The 25,766-nt window shown below is 44.2% G+C and overlaps 1 protein-coding gene across 4 annotated transcripts in view; it reads right to left on the bottom strand.

Moving 5' to 3' along the window:
• The window catches only part of LOC140718273 (kazrin-like), a 713,538-nt gene that overhangs the window by 151,633 nt on the left and 536,139 nt on the right, over positions 1-25,766 (bottom strand). For all 4 annotated transcript variants that reach the window (XM_073031791.1, XM_073031792.1, XM_073031793.1 and 1 more), the window contains 2 exons: positions 5,400-5,536; positions 3,769-3,939 (listed from right to left, as the gene is read on the bottom strand). In XM_073031791.1, the coding sequence (XP_072887892.1) occupies positions 3,769-3,939; positions 5,400-5,536 (308 nt within the window). The remainder of the gene's footprint in view (positions 1-3,768; positions 3,940-5,399; positions 5,537-25,766) is intronic.

Genomic DNA, 25,766 nt, shown 5'->3' with positions numbered 1-25,766 from the left:
CAACATGTCCTTCTTTGGAATTTCAGCGGGATGTTTTGAGTTCAATTTAAAAAAAGGCAGGAAACAGGCAAAACTCATGTGTTCGTAAACAGAGAACACCGGATGATAATAATACATTTTTTAAAAAGTAGAAATGGATGGCTACATCGGAAAGATAGATGCATTCGACTGCATTACAGATAACTGAATTTTGTACACTAAGCGAATTGAGCAGTGCTTTGAAGCAAATGAAATGGTTGATGAGAAACAAGTGCCAGTCATGCTGAATGCAACTGGTGGAAGAGCACGCAGTTGGCCAAGAGATTTGACTGCTCCAATTAAACAAGCCAAAATGCATTTTGCTGCTGATATCGTGAAAGTAATGCAGGAACGTTTAGAATTGAACCCATTGTTGAATGCAGAACACTTTAGGTTTCATAAGTGGAATCAAAAGGAAGGGGTGTCCATTTCAGATTATGTGGCTGAATTGAAGAGATTGTCTGAGCATTGTCTGGTCAGTGATGGGCTTGATGGTACACTGAGAGATCACTTAGTTTGTGGAACCTTACAAGAAAGCGGTCAAAAATGGTTCCTAACTGAAGGTCATGACATTCACATTTAAAAGAACAGTTGAAATCACTGTATCAATGGTAACAGCAGCCAGAGATGAAATTGAGTTGCAGTCAAGAATGAAAGTGAGCTGAAAAGACCGTATAGTTTAACCAGAAACGATCCTGGCTGAACAAATTGTGCTACTGTTGTGGCAGGGGCTCACATACGCCAGACCAATGCAGATTTAAAGGTGAAACTTGCAGAAAATGCAACAGAGTAGGACACATACCAAGAGCATGGCAGGCAGACAGAAATAAACATACAACATAGAATAGTACAGCACATTACAGGTGAAGAGAATGAAGAGAAAAAGATAAAACGTCAAGTTGCAGTTTCAAAAAGAGTAGTAATCTGCATGCTGCTGATGAGAAGTCCAATAATGATGAGAAAGAATCAGGACTGAGTAGCCTTGAGATTTACAATGTGAAAACTGACATGAGACAAGCATGAGACATGAGATATGAGTGTATACCACAAGTGAATGACAAATTAACCTGACACTGGCATGGACGTTTCAGTCATTCCTCAAAATGCATTTCAAAGAATCAAAACTGAAGGCTGCAGATTTCCGACTAAGAACTTATACTGAAGAATACTCCTGTGGGATTGACATTTGTAAAGGTGAAATACAACAACCAACAAGCCACTTTGGATTGTATGTGGCAAAAATGGAGACACAGCACTGTGGGAATATGAGTGGCTGAGACAAATACAACTTGATTGGAGATCCATCCACCATTTGCATGTCACATTCCCTGAAATACAGTCAACTGAAAACATGTTAAGAAAGGTAGTGGATGATGCCACAGCAACGTTCAAGGCTAGCAATGAAAAGCTCTAAACATATCAAAGTGAAAGAGCGTTGAATGAAAATGCCACACCCAAGTTTTATAAAGCCCATCTGCTTCCTTTTGCCATCCGTGATAAAGTAGCCTGTGAGCTAGACTGCATGCATGTTGAAGGAAGTCTTTTCAAGGTTGACTGGAACCTATGGGCAATGCCAGTGGTCCCAGTAGCAAAGAAGGATGGGTCTATCAGGATCTGTGGTGATTTTAAGGTCACCATCAAACCAGTACCAAAAGTAAATCAAAACCTTCTGCCCAGGACACAAGATACCTTTGCAAAACTTTCTGGAGGAAAACACTTCAGCAAAGTGTAATCAGCTGAGGCCTACCTATAGATAGAGACAGAAGAAGAGTCCGAAGTGTTTCTCACCGTAAACACTCACCCAGGGCTTTATCGCAATGATAGGCTTATTTTTGGAGTGGCATCTGCACCCGCACTCTGGCAAAAAGCTGTGGACCAGGTGCTGCAAGGCTGCTCAGGCACTCAGTGTTACCTGGATGCTATCATTGTTATCGACGAGGCTGACAAGGAACATCTCCAAAAACTCAAGACAGTGTTAAAACAATTAGAAGACCATGGGCTATGCTGCTCCTGCGTCGCCCCTTGCACTCATGCATGGATCTCCTCAAACCCAAACTCAGAAGGAGTATGCAGAACAAACAGCTGAGGCAAACGGAGGGCTCCTCAAACAAGGAGGGCCAATGTTTCACTCCCGGCAAGCAGTCCTGGTGAGGGACTACAGAGGTGATCAAAAGTGGGTACTTGAAAAGATTACGGGCAGAATTAGACTACTCTCCTACATGTTGATCAACTGAGGACAGCAAAGTCAATAATTAGAGAAGAAAGTTGTCAAAAGCTGTCAAACCACTTCCTGCACTCTCAGAGTAAATTCCTACAACCCCCACGGAACAGGCCCTGGAACCTGAGATTGTTTCACAAACACAAGTCTCACCTGGCATGCAGTGCCACCCACACCTCGCAATCCTCCCCCTGCGCACGGTCAGGTAAGACGTTATCCCACCAGTGTAAGTATATTTATATATACACACACACACATATACACTGTAGACATAGTGACTAGAGAGCAATATATTGCAATTTGGAGTTGAGATGCATTCTATGTTAAGATGGAGTTTACAGCTAAGCAGAGAGAAATGTGTATTTAATTTTCAGTAACCTTTGAGTAATATTATAAATATATTGTTTGGGTACTTGTTTGTTTACATTATTCATTACGGGTTATATGAGGGGTGATCAGTTCGTGGCCTAAGGTAGAAGGAGATGAGTTATACAGCTCTCGTTACATGCACATGCAGTTCAACTCTGAGTGATTATGCAGAAAGTTTGAAGATAATAACTCATCAGGGGTGATTGATAAGTTCGTGGCCTAAGGTAGAAGGGGCAGAAGTTTAGGGGTAACACGAGGGGGAACTTCTTCACTCAGAGAGTGGTAGCTGTGTGGAATGAGCTTCCAGTAGAAGTGGTAGAGGCAGGTTCGATTTTGTCATTAAAAAAAATTGGATAGGTATATGGACAGGAAAGGAATGGGGGGTTATGGGCTGAGTGCGGGTCGGTGGGACTAGGTGAGAGTAAGTGTTCGGCACGGACTAGAAGGGCCGAGATGGCCTGTTTCCGTGCTGTAATTGTTATATGGTTATATGGGTTGAGTTATTAACTTCAAACTTTCTGCATAATCACGCAAAGGGTTGACCTGCATGTGCATGTAATGAGAGTTGTATAACTCATCTCCTTCTACCTTAGGTCACAAACTTACCAATCACCCATCTGTGAACACTTTCTGGAGGTCCAAAATCCATATGCTTCACGACCGCTGGACCAGGTGTGTAAATGTAGGAGGGGACTATGTTGAAAAATAAATGTGCTAGGTTTTCTAAAATTGACCCCTTCTACCTTAGGCCACGAACTTATCAATCACCCCTCGCATGAACAAAGTATGTGAATGGCATACGTCATTACACCACCACGTCATATGTGCGTACCTTACTAAAGTAAAACAAAATAGAGATATGTTATTCCCAGCTCTGTGTTTTCCTATCGATTAGTTTTAAGTTTTGGAGTTACGAAACATAACACAAATCTGTACTGTAATTGACCTTTTCCACGTTAATGACTTAGAAGGTACACGAGGCAGACTAGATGTCTACATGTCAGGTGTGCTCCATCCACTCATGAGGCCACATTGAGAACAGCTGGAAATGGAAGACACTGAATAATGATTGCTTAGTCCATCTGGGCAGAAATTTCCCATGGGTTGAAGCGAGCTATTCAGTACCTGAAATAGAACAGGGTGTGGCAGATCCCGTCACTTACCATGGCCAACTCTGCCTCCAGTTCTTTAATTCTGTTCTCTTTGAGGTCCAGCTGTGTTTGGAGTGCAGTCACATGATCAGTTGCCTCCTTGGCTTGTCTACGTAAATCCCATTTCTCTCGTTCTAGTGAGTCCTTTTCTTTTCCTAAAACCTTCACTGCATCTTCACTCTCCTGTAAGGGTGGGAATGAAATTGGCAAATTATCTAAACATCTGGGAACAACTGGAGTGGGAGGTCTAGACCCTGAGACATCTGCAGATGACCATTATAACCCACTAAACTCATCCATGTCCTGAGAAATAAATCCCTGGGGCAGCAATGTCCCATGAATAACTGGCTTCAAAAGCTCTTGTATCCAGTGGAGCATGGAGGTGAAAGGAATTTGGTGGGATGAATAATGGAGGAAACAGCTGGAAAGAAAGGGAGGTGAAGGTAAGGAAGCAAATGTGGGAGGGAATTGGAGGAGGCGAGAGTGGGAGTGAGGTGTGGGAGGCAAGCACAGAAGAGCTGAGGGAATGAGACAGGCAGGGATGTGAGTGGGAGGGAGTCTGCAGAAAGAGCAAGAGTTGGGTAGACCACTGTGAGAAGAAGTTTGGGGAGGGTACAAGAGTGGGAGAAAGTTGGGGGAACAGGTTTGGGAGGGAGTTGAGAATGGGAGAGTAGGGAAGCAATCAAAGCGGGAGTGAGCTCAGGAATGAGGGTGGGGCAAGAGTGGAAGAATGAGGGTGGGGCAGAGTAGTAGTTGCAAAATGAGGGTGGGTCTGAGGGTGGAGCAGAAGACGCCCAAACCTCCAAATGATGTTTAAGATAAGATGTTTAAAATTTATTATAAAATTATAATTGAAGTCATTAACTGACATTTCAATAATTCCCACCATCTTCTTCGGTTTTTAAGGCCTTGTTTCACCAACTTGAAAGATAATTGTTCTGGACTATTTTCTAACTGTCACAGTAAAGACTTCAACATAACAAGGACAGGAGTGTGAAAGGAAACTTGTCAATTCAGCCATACATGCTATATCAAGTATAATTTTGGGTATAATATAGTGGACCTCAACCATGGAGAGACCCCTTCTTCATGTTCCATGGAGAACTCCCAGATGAAGTGCAGTATGGTTTAGGTGCAAAGTAAAGCTGGCTTCACAATTTCCACTCAAACACTCCCTGGTCTGGTGCAGCATGAGCTAGACACTGTGAAGTTCCCTTCGTGTGTAACGTTCTTACATTGTGTACAGTTATGTAGTTGCACATTGCTACACAAGACAGATTCTAAGTGAAGTTTGTTTCTTTTTAATCCTCCAACAACACAGCCTCAGTTTTTGCCGCAGAAGAACATGGTGTAATTGCCACAGCTTCCTCTGTTTAATTGCCCCAAACACTGCTTTCCTTTAGACACCTTTGGAGTTGTGGGTGCATGCCCACTGGAAACAGATCAGAGATGGGTTTGTTCGGAGAGAGAGAGAGATGATGCTTACAAAGGCCATTTGGAATAGGGCGAATGTTGTGGAAGGCCGGAGTACCAACCTAACGTGTAAACAGCCCCCGCCACTCCCAGCAATGAGCATCTCTGAACGCCACATCCTAATTATTCCCCCCCACTTCCCCTGAAATTCCAGCAGTATTTTTTTTTACCTTTCTGTGTTGCTCGTAATTCCTTATAAAATCCCGAAGCTGCTCCTCCCGGCTCTCCAGCGTCGCGTACAGTTGTTGCATTTGGTTTACCAGGTCTGCCTTTTCTGCTTTTAATCGCTTACGGTCTGTCTTCATGGCTTTGGGATGAGAGGAGGAGGATAATCAGCTTTGATCAATATATGAACGATGACTGCTTTTCCTTCTACTGACAGAGGACAGGGGGCAACACAACAAAATGCTGAAGGTAGTCGGCATCCATGGAAAGGAATAAACAGTTGATGTTTCGGGCCCAGACCCTTCATTTGAACTGGAAAGAAAGTTGGAGGAAGCCAGAATAAGAAGGTAGGGGAAGAGGAGGGAGTACAAGCTAGAAGGTGATAGGTGAAGCCAGGTGGGTGACGTGAGAAGCTGGGAGGTGATAGGTGCAAAAGAGGGACAATAAGGAAAAAAAGAAATGATATGGGGTACCGGGGGGGGGGGGGGGGGGGGTCACGATAGGCTGGTGAGGAGAAGTGAAGTGGTAAGGAGTGGAACCAGATAGGTGAATGAGAGAAGAGGAAAAGGGGAGGCTGAAAACATTTATTCTCTAACTTACAGTGATCTTCCCCTTTCTCGTTCCCACTGCAGAACCTCTTGTGTTATTGGTGGCTATATATTCAGTTTTGAAGTTCCTATGCTGCCCGACTCTGACCTCCTTTCCCCTTTAAAATACTGCTTACTCCCGACCACTCGGACCAGCCTTTGAGTGGATGAAATGCGAAGCTGGGAGGTGATAGATGGAAGAGGTGAAGGACAGAAAGGAAATTGAATCTGATGGGAGAGGATCGTGGACCGGGGAACAAAGGAAAACCAGATGGAGGTGATGGGCAGGTCATGAGGGTGGGGTGGGGAGTGGGGAAGAGCGGATGAAAGAGCCACCAGAGTGAGGGAAAACAAAGAAAGGGGGGTGGTTACCGGAAGGCAGAGAAATTGACATTCATGGCATCAGGTTGAAGGCCCTCACTGAACGAGCTGCTCTTCCAACCTGCGTTCAGCCTCATCGTAGCAGTAAGGACAGACATAATGGTGTGGAAATGGGAAGTCAAACTGAAATCGGTGGCCACTGGGAGGTTGCTGAGGTGGACAAAGCGGATCCCCAGTCTGTGCTGGATCTAATGCCTTAACTCATTTAAGGAAAGTCCTCTGAAGCGTCTCCGGGTGAAATGTGTGACCTAATTACAAGTAGACGTCACTGTTATTAGCAGTCTGCAAGGAAACGGGTTGATCGTTCTGTGGTGTGGGAGAGGACACAGAGGGCAGGGAAACAAGGAACGAAATAATTAGTTTGGTTATGTGTGAGTGTGAGTCAGGTCTGAGGATACCTGGTCTGTATCCAATCCAATTTTCTTTTAATTTTGTTTTACTTCAATGGATTTGAAAAATAGGGCAAGTTCCAAATCAGGTGCATGACTCACAAGCTGCCACATTCTTGCTGGACAGGTTAGGTTGCTTGTGTTACGCATACACAGAGCACCCAACACTTCTGAATTCCAGCAGCTGTAAAACCAGAGGTTGACAGTGCTAGGAAACAATCGTCAGCCTGCCTGTGCTGCCTCGCTGCCGGAACAACTCAAGTGAAATCCTAAACCATCAGACGCCACTTCAAACAGCACCGCGGGCCACCCTCGTGCTGCTGGTGAAACGCACGTAGAAGCAGGAGTGTCACAGATCAGTACTGTCCCTGAGTGAGTCTCCTGCTGAAACCGACATTGCTAATTCCAGCTGGGCATCCCCTTACCTAAGCGCTGCAAATTGGCACACTGCAGGCACGATATTTGCCGGCAGATCTGAATTCCACCTGCAGCGAGGTGTTGTCAAGGAACGAATGTGAGGTTGAGCGAGGTAAAAGGGTGCGAGAGGCGTGGGTCAGATAGGCGGTGCCTGAGAAAGACTCGTCCGTTGTGTAAGGGAGTTACAGACAGGATCCTTGCACAAGTTGCAAGGGAGGCGTCAGAGTGCAGTCCAACGAATGCCTGCACTCGCTGATGAAGCCTCCTTACCTGTGGCTGTACACAGAGGCAGCAGTGAGCAGGGAGTTGTGGCAGAGATCTCTGCAGCAGCCTGAACTACCCTGACACAGGTAAGCCGACAGGCACAGATACCACAGCACGAATAAAGCAAAGATAAGGAAATGTAACTGGAAGCCGGCCTTTTAAATAGCAAGGCTTCAAGGAAACGGGAAGTCAAATCTGGCTGTTCTTGGAGTTAATAAGAAATATTTTTCTAGTCAGGCTGAAAGTCATTGCAGCTCAATGTGTTTTTTGGACATATTTGAAAGGATATAGCGGGGATATAAAAATATCACTGGAAGTTGAGGAAACAAATTTCCTGACAGGTGCTTAGGCACACAGAATTACTCAGCTCCAGATTAACCTGATTTTCATCTGCACAGAATTAGTTTTTTTTTAAATTGTGTGAACGAACTGCTTATTCAAATTCTATATCCCTGCTGCTCCCTTCCCACAGCCTCGTATCCGTGTTCCTTTCAATTTCAAGCACTTGATCAACATTTCTCCCTGAAAGGTGGAGTGAGCAGGCAGCTCTCTGCGAAAGTACGGTACTTTAGAACTGATAGATGGACAAAGGTTCGGGGAAAGCCGCTTCGAGTGCTGTCACCTTACCCTCAATTAGAACAGCTAGATCAGTTAATATCAGCAGCTTGAAGGAAACAAAAATGATGTGAAGACAGGGATTTTAATTCAATATATGGTTTTGAAGCTGCACGTCATATGCTTTTGTAGCTAGCCAAGAAAACTGCCCTAGATATATGTGCTTAATCCCTTATCCAATTCTGTTGTCAAAATGCATCCAGCTTCTGACTTGTTGTCACTTGCTTTACACTGTCACACCATGTTAAGATCCATCCGTCTGTGCAGTTAAATTGAAGCTGTCTGCAAAATTTTTCTTTTGGCTGGTCAAGTTCATGGCTCCCGGATACAGACAGTCCTAATGCCTAACACATCTTCACAGCTCAATTCGTCTGTACTGTTCAGGGTCCCAGACCCGTCTGGCTCATTAAAAACATTTGCGGCATATGGTTTCCTGTGCACCAGATGATTCAAAACATGTGATTCTGTAGCGGAGGCAGGCTGGAGGATATATGGGAGGGAGAGGTGGGAATGAGAGAGGGGAAAGGAGGTAGTGCAGAGACCCAATCATCTACACATTTCTTTCATGCAAAAGCTTGGAGGGACTTAGCTGCACCGTTCTTATGCGCTTGATTCTACAGAGCACGGACAGTTACTCCCTATCTGCCCTACGACACTCTTAATTGCTGGCAAGTGAAAGCGAGCTGACAGGTTGACAGGCAGCCGAGATGTTTGTGCTGCTAAGGCAATAGCTTCCCATTTACTATTCATTGAGCGAAACTGCATAAACAGAGAGGCCTGTCACAGGGTCACCCGCAATCCCTGCTCCATACCAGATGACAGCTTCGGAATGACAAGGGAATCCCAGCGGGACTCTGGTAGTCACGGCAGGGAAGAGGAGACTTTTTCCATCACCAGTAGCCATGGGGAGCATCCACACAAGAAAAGATTATCCATTCCATCCTTTAGTCTACCTTTAAAATCAGAATCCTTACATTAAGGCAATGCACACACACACACACACACACACACACACACACACACACACACACACACACACACACACACACACACACACACACACACACACACACACACACACACACACACACACACACACACACACACCTCCCTGCGAGCCACGCTAACAGAGAACTTTTTCTCAAGCTGCCCACTTCTCATTAGGCCAGGACAGGGCAGCATCAGCCCCCGGAGGTAAAAGGCCGGCGGTGGGGGTGGAACAAGGGACCCTCAGCCTCTGAGGTTAACCAGACGTGAGTGAGCTCACTAGCCGGGAAACGTCTCGGTGATCTGAGGTCAAGCTGCCAACATTAAACACAGCCTTCTGCCCCATGAAAATGAAATGCTCCAAAATCTTCTAGAAACAGCATTTTCCCCAAATATAAAAATGCTGCATTCACTTATTGGTTAACAAGGCCATCGTTCCCACCATTTTCTTTTACAGTTGTGTGAACCAACCATTGCTCTGAACAGGAAATTGTTACATGGACTGAAAACTGCGTGGCAACGAAGGCTATGTGCACGGAAACATTTCGGTTACTGCATGGTCGCAGGAGGAAACAATGAACAAGACCCGAGAGAGCAGAATGGTCAGACTTCAGCCAATTCATTTTGTTTTATAGATGCACAACCTATCATACTGCTGCTTTAGCAGTGTACCTACCATTACAGTATCAAGCATAGTGAAGACTTCAATAAATTACCTCAGTGCACAGTGACAAACCTGTACTGATAATACTTGGCCCTAGTGTCATACTGTTTAACAGATAACCACCATTACTGTTCTAACAGTGATAAGTCTGTATCCTCCAGTGTTTATATCAAAGTGTGTGTTTTATACAGTGACAGATGTGTTGAGACTTATTTTGTTCAGCTGAATTTGAACTCACCAAACGTAACACAAGTCTGGGCGATTACAGCAGGGACATTGTTCAAGAATAACTGGAATGCTCAGTGTATTCTTGTGGCATTTTCTGTACAGTTAATAAAATGAATGTCAAATTGCAAACTATTGTTATAGTTCCAGCCTAAATTAACATTTCTGTCTCATGAAGCTATACAGGAGTTCAGACTTATAAGTGTACAATGGGTACTTTGCACACTTCACGTGTGAACAATGCACTCAACCATTACGCAACTAAACCAGTGTGCAATTGAACGAGCGAAGTCGTAGGGTTATGCAGTAACCTAGCCCTGAAATGCTGTTCTAGGTTACAATGGGACATGGATAGTAATGCAGAGCTGGCCTGAGACCAGGCTGATCGAGTTCAATCTGGAAAGCATGAAGTGCTTCACTTTGGAAGATCAACACTGAAGGCAGAATACAGGATTAATGGTAGGATTCTTCTCCGGGTGGAGGATCAGAGGGATCTTGGGCTCCGTGTTCAGAGATCCCTCAAGGTTGCCATGCAAGTTGATAGGGTGTGTTGGCTTTTGTTAGTCCGGGGATTGAGTTCAAGGGCTATAGGATAATGCTGCAACTCTATAAAGCCTTGGTCAGACCACACTTGGAATACTGTGTTCAATACCGGTCGCCACAGTGCAGGAAGGATGTGGAAAGTCTAGAGAGGATGCGGAGGAGATTTATCAAGATGATACCTGGATTTGAAAGCATGTCTCATGAGGATGGGTTGAGCTTCGATAGATACATAATGGATATTTAATAGACTCTTAGATAGGCACATGGATGGAAGAAAAATGGAGGGCCATGTTTGAGGGAAGGATTCGATTGATCTTGGAGCAGGTTGAAGAATCAGCACAACATACAGCATGTCTGTACTGTTCTATGTCCTAAACAGACCCTTTGGTCTAATTGTGTATGCTTGTTTAACCTAGTCCCATTTACCTTCATTTAGCCAACACCCCTCTGAACCTATCCTGTCTACATAAGTGTCCTTCAAATGCTTAAAATCAGAATCAGGTTTATTATCACTAACCTAAGTTCTGAAATTTGTTGTTTTGCAGCAGCAGCAGGGCAGTGCAAAACATTAAAAATACGACAAGTTACAGTAAGAGACAGGTAAAAATGTTCACGGACCGTTCAGAAACATGATGGCAGAGAGGAAGTAGCTGTTCCTAGAACATTGAGTGTGTGTCCTCAGGTTCCTGTACCTCCTCCCTGATGGCAGCAACAAGAAGAACATTTCTTGGGTGCTGAGGGTCTTTAATGATTGATGCCACTAACTTCTGAAGATGTTCTTGATGGAGGGATGACTCAGCTAGCCAACCTCTCAAGGCTGATTTATACTTCTGCGTCAAATGAACGCTGTAGGTATGGCGTAGCCATGTACCCTATGCCACAGCCTGACGCGCACCTCTCCAAAAATGTAACTGCACATCGCGGCAACGCAGACCGCAACGACTGTGATTGGTCCGCTTGGCAACATCGCATTTCCTCCTGTCTATAGGCATACTGATGCAAAATAAATAGTTGGAGACAATGAACCAAATCGTCAAATCTATCTGCCGACATCCAAAAATATTTGAAATGCATTTCCTCGTCCATGTCTCTCAGTGGCCAGACAAGCACAGAAAATTCACCCTCCTTCTGCCTCAAACCGTTCAATGGTGGTACACACCATCTCCTTTGATGGCTTCTCTCTTTTCTGCATTGCAGTAATTTCAATAAAAGTAACCCTTGTTCAACATTTATTAGCTCCAACTCCAACATGATGCGCTCAGTTGCCACTGTTTGAAGCACACAAAGAAACTCAACACAGCGGCATAGAAACCCCACCGCCAACTAGCGCTTTGGCGGTGAATTGCAGCGTGACGCAGACACACCAACGCACAGGTATAAATGCTCACAACGGAGCAGGCCACTTACGGAGGCTACAGCGTAGACTACTAAGCAGAGGTATAAATCAGCCTTTACTCCTCTATGCCTCCTAGTCAGCATCTGAGATTCTACCAATAATTCTCAAATTTATAGATGCCACTTGAGCTGTGCCTAGCTACATGGGCATGAGTGTGGAGAAAGTCATTGTACTTGTCATGGTTATTGTTTTGCCCCCCCAATGACAATCTATTAGCTGGATATAACTAGGGTGCCTAAGACTTTTGCACAGTACTGTATATGTTAAAGTGGAGCACCGCAGGTACAGGCACACCCAGTGCTGGGACATCAGGCAAGGCTATTTTATTCCAAACAATTGGTTTATTGATCATTACAGAATGTCTCTCTGGTGCTTCCCACTCCCTTCCCCTTTCCCCTTTCCCCAACCATGATTCCCTTGTCCCTGGCCCTACCCCCCTTCCCACTCTCAGTCCTCAACAGAGACCCAATATCATCACCCACATGTCACGAAACTTGTTTTTTTTTGCAGCAGTAGTACAGTGCAATACATAAAATTAGTACAGTACTGTGCAAAGGTCTTAGGTAAATTGGCTATACATACATATATATGTGCCTAAGGCATGGTACTGTGCATGTTACAAATCTTACAACCAATACATCTGATTGAAGCTCTACAGTGCTGCCACTTCTGGTTCAAAGGTCCAATTTAATGTCAGAGAAATGTAGACAATATACATCCCGAAATGATTTTTCTTCACAAACATCCACGAAAAGAGAAGTGCACCAAGGAATGAACAGCAGTTAAACGTAAGGACCCCAAAGTACCCCCCATCTGCCCTCCCTCCCTCCCTCCCGTGCATAAGTAGCAGCGAGCAACAATCCCCCCCCACCGGCAAAAATAAAGCAAGCATCGGCCCCGCCACCGAGCACTCAAGCGTGAGCAAAGCAACAGCAGAGACACGGCCTTTTAGTTACTCCAGAGACTTCGTGTTCCACCCGGCATTCGACATACCACAGGTTCTCTCACTCCGTAATAAGGGAGAAGGAATTGTCTCCGTTTTCCCAGCGAGCGGGGAGACATAACAAACAACTCGCTGGTTTACGATATTAAAAGTCCGTTACATCGCTTTTTTCGAGCTCTGTGCCTGAAGACTGCAAAGATCTTGGGTCTTCGGGTGCACAGCAGTAGATTTTCCGACTCCCCTGAAGGCACACGAGTCTCCTGCCGTGACACCGACTCTCAATCCACCCATCTCCAGAGCCCTGAGATCTCAGGCTTCCAAATCTGAACCGGACTCTCAGGCTGAACCCTTGGTGTGCTGAACAATAGCTGTGTTTTAATGGGAGGAGGTAGCTTCACAAACATCCCTATCCTGGTTGCATGTGAGTTCAAAAGAAATATTCACAATGACATTCACTCAGATGATCCATCTCAGCTTGCCCCTGAGGTTCTCCTCATCAACAAATCCAATTTCAGCTGATTAAATTAATTCCACAGATATTAAGGAATGATATAGAACAAAGCTACGTCGAAAGCTGCTGGACTACACAACAATTCCACTTATATCTCCTTAGCAAATGGCGCAACCCACATCTGCATGGAGTGAGAGCTTGACGGCGTCTAGGGATGAGCTGATGAGCAATAAATAACATGTGTACCATAATGACTGCCTCCAACAACTCTGAACATTTGATGGTGTGACCATCATCAAGTCCCCACCATCAATACTGTGTGCGTCACAATTGACCCAAAGCTCAGTCGGTCCAGGCAGATAAACACCATGGCTACAGAAGAAGTTCAGACATTGGGAGTTCTGAAGAGTGATTCAGCTCCAGGCCTTTGCAACACATTCAGTTCTGGATTACGATGGAATAACATGCAGCACAGAAACGGGCTCTGGAGCCTATTACCTTGATATCAATCCTTTTACTCGCTTACAGTGATCCCATTTGCCTGCACTAGGAAAATATTCACTATGCTTTGATTATTTTAGCACCAGTCTAAATGCCCCTTAAAGGTCATTGTATCTGTATTGATCATTTCCCCGGTAGTACATTCCAGATATCAACCGCAATGTGCTAAACAAAAAAGGCCCTTTAGAACTCCTACTTCTCACTATAAATCTATGCTATTTGATATCCATACCAATGGTAAAAGATTTTGACTAGCTACTCTATCTATGCCTCTCATAATATTATATACTTCAGTCAGGTCATTCCTCCCCTCTTTTGCTCCAGGGAAAACAAGACCAGGTTATCCATTCTCTCCCCATATCTGAAGTCCTCCAACTTAGGCTCCACTCTGGTAACTCTCCTCTGCACTCTCTCCAGTACAATCACATCCTTCCTTTGGAGTGGTGATGCGAACAGCACACACAATTCTCCAGGTGTGGCCTCATTGGTGTTTTGTAATGTTGGTTCGCTGCCTGCCTCATGTGTGGTGTGCCAGCAACTCTCCAGAAGCTTGACACCACCCAGAACAAAATGAGTGCCTCCCTTCCCCTCTGCCCTCCCCCACCCACCACAATCACCCTTCAGCCCTTCCACCACAGTCACTTGATCAGTCCCAATCTTCTAGCACTCCGAAAATCAAGAGCAGCAGGTCCATGTTCCTGTCCAAGGCACACACTATCCTGAGATGGGAAGTTTGTTGCTTGTCCTTCATTATTCCTGGGTTTAAATCCTGGAACACACCATTGAAGAGCACAGGGAATACCTTCACCAGAAGAACTACAACCATTAAATATGTTGGCTTACCTCAGCTTCCTCAAGGAATGATTGAGAATTGGCAATAAATACTGACGTTGGCTACACACCCAAATGTTGAAAAACTGAATCCTGAACAAAAACTTCGCAGTCAAATCCTCGTTATTCAATTTCCAGCATTTCCTGAAGAGTTGCAAGTGGGTTTTCTTTTGGTACTAAATACCAGCTTTTCGGAAGTTATGCTCAACAATTATACTGAGAGAAGTTTCTTGGCAGAAAGTAGGGCACCAGGAATGTAGTATTAAAAATGAACCAAGTTACAGAGAAGATTGGAAATGATATAATTATACCAAGAATTAGTAGTATTAGATGGAATTATACAAAACCCTGAGTAGCTTTACAATTCCCCTGCATAAACACAAGAGAAGAAAGACAGATCTGGGTAGCAGATGCAATCAGGCAGATGGGATTTGCATGACATGGTGATAGAGACCTGGCTCAACAAACAACAGTACTGGATACTAAATATTCCTGGAGACAATGTGCCCAGAAAGTGGAGCAGTATAGGGGGAATATTACAGTGCAATGTTTTCGAGAGAGTTACAGAATTTAATTGCTCATGGTTAAGAAACAATTGAGATACTATTATAGTACGTATTGTGTACTATTGACCACCAGGTAATGGGAAGGATATAGAGGAGCAAATACATTATTGAGAAGTGCAAGAACTAAAGAGTCTGGTTATTGGGAAACTTCAATTACCCCAAGATACACTGGGGTGGTAATAGGATAAAGGGCAAATTGGAGAAAATACTTTTGAAACATGGTCAGAACTTTGCTTTCAATTCAATAGGATAGAGACATTACTAGATCTGGTTCTGGGTAAGTGAGATGGATCAAGTAGGGCAGGGGTTCCTAACCCTTTTTTTTATGCCATGGGCCCCTACCATTAACCGTGAGGACCATGGACCCCAAGTTGGAAACCCCTGAAGTAGAGTAAGGGTCTGCAAAACAACAATTTGGGAACAGTGGGCATTGTCCCATAAGGATTAAATATGGTATTGCAACATTATTTGAGAAATATCAGTTTCAGGCAGTTGCATGTAGACACAACACAAAATGTGTAAAACAGAAATTAAACAAGAAGTGGCTTTTAATAATTTGGCTGTTTCTTCTTTAAATATAGAAAATAGTAAGTAGTTTTTAATTAGCCGATGATATAAAACAGGCACATAACAGAAATGCATGTATTTGCAGGGAATGGAGGGTTATGGATCATGTGCAGGCAAGTGAGATTTTGTTTAGTTTGGCACACTAATAATGGGCTGAAGGGCCTGTTCCTGCACTTTTTGTTCTGTGTTCTATGTGTCCTATGTGGAGGATAGAGGAGCTGGAGATGGAGAGTACTAGTACTAAATAAATGTTTTGTATTTGCTTTTACTAAGAAAGGTGCAGTTGTAAAATCACAGAATGAGAAGTTGAGACACTGGAAGTTATATGGGTCTACCACAATCGAAGCAGAGTGTCCAAGTCTTTTACTGCCTAATAAGGGGCAGGGGTGCTTCCCTGCCAAGAATGGATATTAGCCTCTTGCAGGAGAATGTGGGGTCCCTTGCCACAGATAATGCTGAAGTATAGAAGTTCTGATTCAATGGATAGGATCCTCCGGTCTTTGAAGCTCCTGTCTTGATTTAGAGTAGAAAGGATCTCAGTTCAGCGGCATCTTCCAACCACAACAAAGTCTCTTTGATGTGAATGTCCCTCTGATCTAAAGGGCATTCAGATCAAATTGAAACCTTTCCTGTCACCTACTTTATGTTGCCATGGAGATACGGCATAGTCAGCAGCCATCAATCAATGTAATTGCGGATTTGCGGAACAAACGGTGTTGACCTGATAGCAGGAACCTCATTAAATGGTGTTCTAACATACCAGGATATCACTGGCTCATGATATCCCTGTCACTGGTGGTCGATAATCTCCTTCTACCACTCGACATTTGAACGATGATGTAAGCAGTGATCAGTTAGGTCTCTGGACCTGTTCCTAACACTTGCTCCTCTGCCTCTGCCTGTCCAAATCAGGCTGAGCAGGTGGTATATGACAGACAATTGTGATGTGGGGTAATCAGGCACATGGACCTTATCGTCCACGTACTGAAGGAGAAACACTCTAATTCCATCCTATTGAAGAAAGCACATGTATTAGCAGAAGAGCTTCTCGTTTTCTGATCTGGCAGATCTAATGGGTTAATAAAGGACCGAAGCACCAGTGTGTTCTAACTTTTGTTTTCTCTCTCCCTAAGCCAGGACTAAAATGGCAACAACTGCTGACCACAGTGGACAAGTTTATTGCAGCTACCCAAAAAGAGGCTTCGCATGACTGCGGCAAAAAGAGGTCACTGATTAAGAAGGGTAAAGAACGGGAAACTAAGCCATGGTGGGTGGGATAGTTCAACTGATTGCTGACAGATATAACAAAAAACATTGGCTAAGGCTCTGATGTGTCACAGAGCGTATATTGACCAGCGGCGTCACAGACTGGTATGAAAACACCAATGCCTTTGAGAAGAAAACCCTACAAGAAGTAGTGGCTTCCAGCCCAGTACATCATAGACAAAGTCATTCTAACCACTGAGCACATCTACATGAAATACTGTTGTAGAAAAGCAGCATCCATCATCAGGGACCCCCACCACCCAGGCACGCTCTCTTCTCACTGCTGCCATCAGGTAGAAGGTACGAGAGCCTCGGGACTCGCACCACCACGTTACTACCCCTCCACCATCAGGCTCCTGAACAAAAGGGGATAACTATGCTCAGCTTCACTTGCCTCATCATCAAACAGTTCCCACAACCAATGAACTCACTTTCATGGATTCTCTATCTCATGTTCTCGTTATTTATTGCTATTAATTTATACTTGCAATTGCGAAGATTGTACAATTGCACTCCGGTTGATCTTTCACTGATCCTGTTGTAATTACTATTCTATAGATTTGTTGAGTATGCCCACAAGAAAATGAATCTTAGGATTGTATATGACGGCATATATGTGCTTTGATAATAATTTACTTTGAACTTTGATGTCAAGCAGAAGGACTGAGGAGAACGAGTGGAAACATTGCAAAGAGGGGGCTGGCCATCACTATTTAAGGTCTGAAGACACAAGTACAAGGATTCTCCCTTCAATTTCAGTCACGAACAAACTAGCTGGAACTCTTTTGATTAATTGTAAACAGAGAGTGACTCAAGATGGACTCTTCGTTTTCCTCTTTTTGGCATTATGACAAAGTAAATCACTGCACAAGTCAAGATGGCAGCTTCCACAGCAAACTTCTCACAAGGGGTCCTTATCTTGAGACAGTGACCTTGCTGGCAAATTTCTCTGCCTCATTGGGATGATCTTAACCTTGACTATTCTTGCACTATGACCTTTTCCCTGGCCTTGTGCCAACTCTGTGATCTGGAAAAGATCACCAGCACAGATCCAAAGGCCCGCATCCTATCCCCTCACTCAATAGTGCCATCTGTATGGGCCTGGTGGTTGCTGGTTGTACTTCCGCACAGTCCTCGTCTGTTAGTCTCAGTCAGGGCAGCCGTTGAAGCAATTATTGGCCTCAGAGCCAATCTCCTTCGCAGATTTCGAAGGAGAACGAAATATGTGCAGTTTGGTTACTCAGTTCATATGCACATGGAGTTCGGTCACGTGTGGCTCTTGAGCCATAGGAGGTTCACCTCTCATCCCTTCCTTCACTATCCAGATGGGTAATGGAGCCAATGAAGAGCAGAAGCTTAAAGCCTGACTGACTTTAACCTTCTCCATCCAGCACCCACAGTCTGACTTCTGCAACTCTGTTGAGACACACAGGCCTGTACTGTACTCCAGGAAATAAGGGGCTGGCCCAGATCAAGCCATGGTCTCTGGATTTTCACAGAACCTCACCGAATTCAAGAAGGGCTTAGGAATAATTCCATAACATTGATTAAACAGTCTTCCAGTGTACCTGACATTTAAGCTTCATACTGCACCTTTCCTGAAATAAAAATGTCAGTGGCACTCAGTTTCTGTAAGAGAGTGGGCTAGATTTTACAACATTAATTCAGGCTTCAATCTGAATCAGTTTCACTGCCTCTTGGGCCAAATTAACTGCAACAACTCAAATTCAAAGCTCTGCTGCTTGAAGGCCTTTGTAGCTTCTAACAAAAAAAAAACAAAGCTCACCTGATAGTGATTAGGAATCCATTCCAGTCTGAAAAGGATTGACAGGTCAATTGCAATCACCATGGAAAACATCTATATAAGTGTTACTTTTAAATTGCTCTGATCGCTGTGGGGGATTTCAACTCAGCCAGCTTGACGAAGTCTCTGAACAAATACCACCAACATCACCTGTGGAACCAGAGGAGCCAACACACTTGACCATCGTTATACCACCATCAAGAATGCTCACCATGCTATCCCATGCACACACTTTGGAAAGTCCAATCACCTGCCCATACTCCGTCTCCCAGCATTCCGTCAGAGACTGAAGACTGAAGCGCCAGTGGTGAGGATAAAGAAGGTACGGTCAAAGGAGGTGGAGGAGCACTTACAGGACTGCTTTGATTTGGTGGACTGGATAATATTCAGGGATCCATCTTCAAGTCGGAATGAATACACCACTGATTTTACCAAAACCTGTGTGGATGAGTGTGTGCCTTCAAGAACATACCAGACATACCCAAAACAAAAGCCGTTGATGAACCAGGAGATTTGTAGACCGCTGAAGGCAAGATCTGTGGCATTCAAGAACCATACAAGAAGTCCAGGTACGACCTACAGAAGGCTTTCTTAAGAGTGAGAAAACAATTCTGATTGAGGCAAGAGATGGAATCGGAGGCACATCAGCTCTGGCAGTGTTTATGGATATACTTCCTACCAATATCATGAATGGTAATGATGCTCACTCCCAGAGGAGCTCAACACCTTTTATGCACACTTTGAAAGGGAGAATAAAACCCCATGGACCCACTACAATTTGCATATCTCCACAATAGGTCTATAGGCAATGTAGTTCCACTGGCTCTCCACTTCGCCTTGATGGCCTGGACAATCGTAATACTTACATTAGGCTGCTGTTTATTGACTACAGCATAATCACACCTTCAGTTCTAATCAACAAGCTCCAAAACCTGGGTGCCTGTACCTCCACCTGTAACTGGATCCTTGTCTTTCTCACCAGGAGAACACAGTCTGTGCAGATAGGAATTAATCTCCTTGCTGACAATCAACGCTGTTGCAACTCAAGGATGTGTGATTAACTCACTGCTCTACTCTCTCTACACCCATGACTGTGTGGCTGGGCACAGCTCTAAAGCCATCTATAAATTTGCTTATGACACAACTATTGTTGGCAGAATCTCAAATGGTGACGAGAAGGCATTCAGGAGTGAGATATATTAGCTAGTTGAGTGGTGTTGCAGCAGCAACCTTGCACTTAACATCAGAAGGAACAAGGAATTGATTATGGATTCCAGAAAGGGTAAACATATTGGTGCAATTACAAAGAAGGCATGACAGTGGCTATATTTTTTCAGGGATTTGAGGAGATTTGGTATGTCAGCAAATACACTTGCAAATTTCTACAGAGGTACCATGGAGAACATTCTAACTGGTTGCATCACCATCTGGTATGGGGGAGGCACAGCACAGGATCGGAAGAGGCTGCAGAAAGTTGTACACTCAGCCAGTTCCATCATGGGCACTAGCCTCCCCAGCACTGAGGACACCTTCAAAAGGCAGCATCATCATTTAGGACCCCCGTCACCCAGGGGATGCCCTCTTCTCATCATGGAGAAGGTACAGGAGCCTGAAGACACACACTCAACGTTTCAGAAACAGCTTCAGAACCCCTCCGTCATCAGATTTCTGAATGGGAATGAACCCATGAACACTTCCTCAGTGTTTTTCCCTCTTTTGCACTAATTAATTTTTAAAATATATACTTCCTATAATTTATAGTTTTCACTACTCTGTATTGCAATGTACTGCTGCCACAAAACCCTTTCTGACGCCTTCACATCGTTCCTATAATGGAGTGACCAGAACTGAAGGCAACACTCTTCGCCAGTTTAAATAGCTGCAAAATTAGCGAATGTACTTCCTAAGAAGGTTGGCGTCATTCAATGTCTGTAGTGAGATGCTGAAGATGTTCTATAGGTCAGTTGTGGAGAGCGCCCTCTTCTTTGTGGTGGCGTGTTGGGGAGGAAGCATTAAGAAGAGGGACGCCTCACGTCTTAATAAGCTGGTAAGGAAGGCGGGCTCTGTCGTGGGCAAAGTACTGGAGAGTTTAACATCGGTAGCTGAGCGAAGGGCGCTGAGTAGGCTACGGTCAATTATGGAAAACCCTGAACATCCTCTACATAGCACCATCCAGAGACAGAGAAGCAGTTTCAGCGACAGGTTACTATCGATGCAATGCTCCTCAGACAGGATGAAGAGGTCAATACTCCCCAATGCCATTAGGCTTTACAATTCTACCGCCAGGACTTAAGAACTTTTTAAAGCTATTATTAATGCTTTTTGAGATAGTGATTTAGATGCATATCATATTTTTTTTACTGAGTTAAGTATTGTATGTAATTAGTTTTGCTACAACGAGTGTATGGGACATTGGAAAAAAGTTGAATTTCCCCATGGGGATGAATAAAGTATCTATCTATCTATCTATCTATCAAATTTTGCGACATATGCCTGTGGTATTAAACCTGATTCCGATTCTTCTAACCTCTGATGGCCTTCTCTTTGAGGTTGAGCCCCCTGTTTCTCAAGTGCTTCAATATTATGAGCTCAGGGAGAACCAGACGACCTGAGGAATGAACTTCAATTATTCACAATTCCAAGGTTTGAGAATTGGTTTCCAAAAAACAGGATGCATTAATCCAGAATCTACGCTGAGTCCTGGACAGGCAACCTGAGGAAGCAAACGTTCTGTGCTGCATAGGGACAGGACTCATATCAACTGTCATGCTGTCGCCTTTCACTAAATAGTCTTTGTGCCAAAACAGGTCAAACACCAACCATTTGTGAAAACTGCTTTTTGCACGTTACTGGATTATCCCCTTTGTGAAAGATTTCGCCCTGGTGATTTCAAGCATTGAGGCTATATCTTCTATTGGTGGCTTAATGGGATTACTGGATAACGCACACAAAATGCTGGAGGAACTCAGCAGGCCAGGCAGCATCTATGAAAAAGAGTACAGTCGAAATTTTGGGCCGAGACCCTTCAGCAGTCCTTCAAACATCGACTGTACTCTTCTCCATGGAGGCTGCCTGGCCTGCTGAGTTCCTCCGGCATTTTGTGTGTGTTGCTCAGATTGCCAGCATCTGCAGATTTTCTTTTGTTTGTGATGGGATTGCTAGATGTTGAATAAAGGGTGGTGTTAGGAATCTACAAAATGAATTCCTTCTCAGTTGATTTTCACCCTTGATTATCTGCTGGCTCAGTACTCTTGTGACAGCTTGTAGGGATCTGCTTCCAGATCTTCATGTACTTAGGGTGGAGATGGAAATATTTCCTTTCAGTTACAAAACAAAATCTAAATGGCAAAACAAACTAGAACGTCTTCGTGCTTGCAATTTCTAATACAGAAGCCACTGAAATACTAACAGCGTGGGAACTGTAACTGACTTGACTTTCTCCCTCCCTCCCTCACCCAAGGCTACATTGACTAATAACATTTTACTGCAGCTTTGGCTCAAACTAGCTACCCAAGTATGTGGCCTGAATGGAACCCATGGCCTTTGGATCTTTATCCACAAACCTCCGAACAGTTTCAAAATACTTCACATATGGCTCAATTGTTTACATCTGTGGTGCATCAGACACCAAATAAAGTTTTTAAATTCCACTGGAAACAGTCGTGATCTAAACCTTACCATTATTTAGACTTGTTTCTAGTGCCCTTTCCAGCTGAGTCACGCCAAGGAATACACAGCACTCTGCTATCACATCCCAAGGCCCAAATGAGCAGTTGTCTTTTAAATCATGGAGCTTGCTTCAATCCTACTTTCATTCAATAGCCTACACACAGAAACTATCCAGTGGGTGGATGAGGCTGGGTGACCACTAGTTACAAATCAGGAACTAACTCAAGGAGCTCTGTATGTTTTACTCCCCAAGTTCTGCTGGAACTTGGTGACCCACTAGTTACGGATCAGGAACTAACTCAAGGAGCTCTAAGATTATATGTTCCACTCCAAGTTCTGCTGGAACTTGGTGACCACTAGTTACAAATCAGGAACTAACTCAAGGAGCTCTGTATGTTTTACTCCCCAAGTTCTGCTGGAACTTGGTGACCCACTAGTTACAGATCAGGAACTGACTCAAGGAGCTCTAAGATTATATGTTCCACTCCAAGTTCTGCTGGAACTTGGTGACCACTAGTTACAAATCAGGAACTAACTCAAGGAGCTCTGTATGTTTTACTCCCCAAGTTCTGCTGGAACTTGGTGACCCACTAGTTACGGATCAGGAACTGACTCAAGGAGCTCTAAGATTATATGTTCCACTCCAAGTTCTGCTGGAACTTGGTGACCACTAGTTACAAATCAGGAACTAACTCAAGGAGCTCTGTATGTTTTACTCCCCAAGTTCTGCTGGAACTTGGTGACCCACTAGTTACAGATCAGGAACTGACTCAAGGAGCTCTAAGATTATATGTTCCACTCCAAGTTCTGCTGGAACTTGGTGACCACTAGTTACAAATCAGGAACTAACTCAAGGAGCTCTGTATGTTTTACTCCCCAAGTTCTGCTGGAACTTGGTGACCCACTAGTTACGGATCAGGAACTGACTCAAGGAGCTCTAAGATTATATGTTCCACTCCAAGTTCTGCTGGAACTTGGTGACCACTAGTTACAAATCAGGAACTAACTCAAGGAGCTCTGTATGTTTTACTCCCCAAGTTCTGCTGGAACTTGGTGACCCACTAGTTACGGATCAGGAACTAACTCAAGGAGCTCTAAGATTATATGTTTTACTACCCAAGTTCTGCTGAAGCTGGGTGACCACTAGTTACGAATCAGGAACTAACTCCAGGACTACAAGACTTTATGCTTCACTTCCAAGTTCAGCCCTCAGCTAGGACGTGCCTACAAGTCTTACACTCTCCGAGCCTACCGTCATTAGCAAGGAACAAGGGGGATTGTGAAAGAACACTCCGGTGGCCTGGATGTGTGCCCTTCATTAACATTTATGAAGCTCAATACCATCCAGGAGAAAGCAATACCCTTATCCCAGTTACCACTTGAAAACATATGCCCACTCCATCAACAATGCAGTAGTAGGTTTCATATGTATCATCTACAAAGTTTGCTTCTTTTGGGTGTGCTGTGTCAACCAGCTAGATTCCTGATCCACTGCAGCTCATGCCGTCTGCAAATTGAGATATCCTGGAGACTCCTGTAATGCTGGCTGATTGATCAGAAGCCTCATTGCATTGACAAATAGTTAAAAAAGGTCCCGGTGATGGTGCTGCAGGTCAAATCCAATCAGACGAGTGCTAGGAACTCTGACAAGGAGCCAGTTGGAGGATGATGTAGGGTGTCCTGCCTTTTCCTGTGTGTCCTCTGTTCTACCACAGTTTGCCAGCTTCATACAGAAGAGATTCAAGACATGCAGCTGATGGACTAAAAACGAGCACTTCTTGAATATCTTCTTTGCAGAGACCAGTCGAGGAAAGAAAGCATGCAGATGCATGAGCAGCAGTTAATGGTCTTCATAGTAAGATGACTTGAGTACAGTAGCAGGGATGTGTTGTGATATACAGCCTTGGTGAGACCACAACTTGTGTACTGTGTGTGGTTTTGGTCTTCTTAACTGAAGACAAAAGTTTTTGGTATGGAGGGCCTGCATCAAAAGTTCATCAGACTGATTCCTGAGTTGGAAAGACTGACATAGGAAGAAAGATTATGTTCTTTTTTCACTAGACTTTAAGAAGGATGCATGCAGATTTCACAGAAATCATATCAAATTCCAGAACTACTGGATGGACTCAATGCAGGAAGGATGCTTTTGATGCTGTGGAATCCATCTGAAGATAAGGAGAAAGCCATACAGGACTGAGATAAAGAGGAATTTCTTCACCCAAAGGGCTGTGAATCTGTGGAATTCTCTACCACAGAAAGCAGTTTGGTCAATAAGGAGTTAGGTATAGTTCTTAAGGCTAAAAAGATCATAGTTAGGAGAAGGTAGGAATAGAGTCCTGGATTGAAATAACACACACAAAATGCTGGTGGAACACAGCAGGCCAGGCAGCATCTATAAGGAGAAGCACTGTCGACGTTTCGGGCCGAAACCCTTCGTCAGGACTAACTGAAAGGAAAGATACTAAAAATATATACTTGCTATAGAGCGAATGCAGTGAAGATTCATCAGACTGATTTCTGAGATGGTGCATTTGTCATATGACAAGAAATTAGGTGACTTGATCTCATTGGGACTATGGGGAGAGTTAAAGACAGGACTGGGGTAGGATAGGCATGAATGTGTTCTAGATGGTTAGCACACACTAGATGGGCCAAAGGACCTGTTCCTTTGCTATAAAATCCAAGACTCAAGTAGAACTGGCAAGGCATGATGTCCAAATGCTTTAGCATCTGCTCTCCATAGCCCTTCTGCAAGATCAAATCAAATCAAGTTTAATTATCATACAAACCATACATAGATACAGCTGAAAGAGACAGTGTTCCTCTGGGCCAAGGTGCAAAATATTCAAAATAGCAAACATTCAAAACTGGCGAGTAACATAATTCAAAATATCGTGTAAAGAAGCATATTCACTTGTCAAAAAACATACACAGTCCAAGATCCTAAGTGGCAATGTCCAGCAATCGATGGTACAGTCTCCCGTCAGTGTACAGGCGCACGCAGTCCAGTTTGTCATTCTACTGCTCGAAAATGGAAGGGCAGCACCGATGTGAGAAGCTCAACCAAGCTGCAGCACTTCCGTGTCTCTCACCTGGTCTGCAGCAGCAGGCAAGCCCAAGGTTTGAGGCCCAGTTCTTGCTACAACCGAGGCTATACAGCTCCCATGTCGCCCCACCAAACAAGGGTAACAGGCCTTATCACTCACCAAGAGTCTTACCATCGCAAGTGAAATGTTCCAAACAATCTCCCACGGTTATACAGCACCAGCTCCGATGCCTCCGAGCAGCAGGCAGCAACACGGCCTG

Source organism: Hemitrygon akajei, chromosome 29 (genome assembly GCF_048418815.1).
Source record: "Hemitrygon akajei chromosome 29, sHemAka1.3, whole genome shotgun sequence".
In the NCBI taxonomy this organism is placed as follows: domain Eukaryota; kingdom Metazoa; phylum Chordata; class Chondrichthyes; order Myliobatiformes; family Dasyatidae; genus Hemitrygon; species Hemitrygon akajei.
This window is presented reverse-complemented; position numbering and strand designations above follow the sequence as displayed.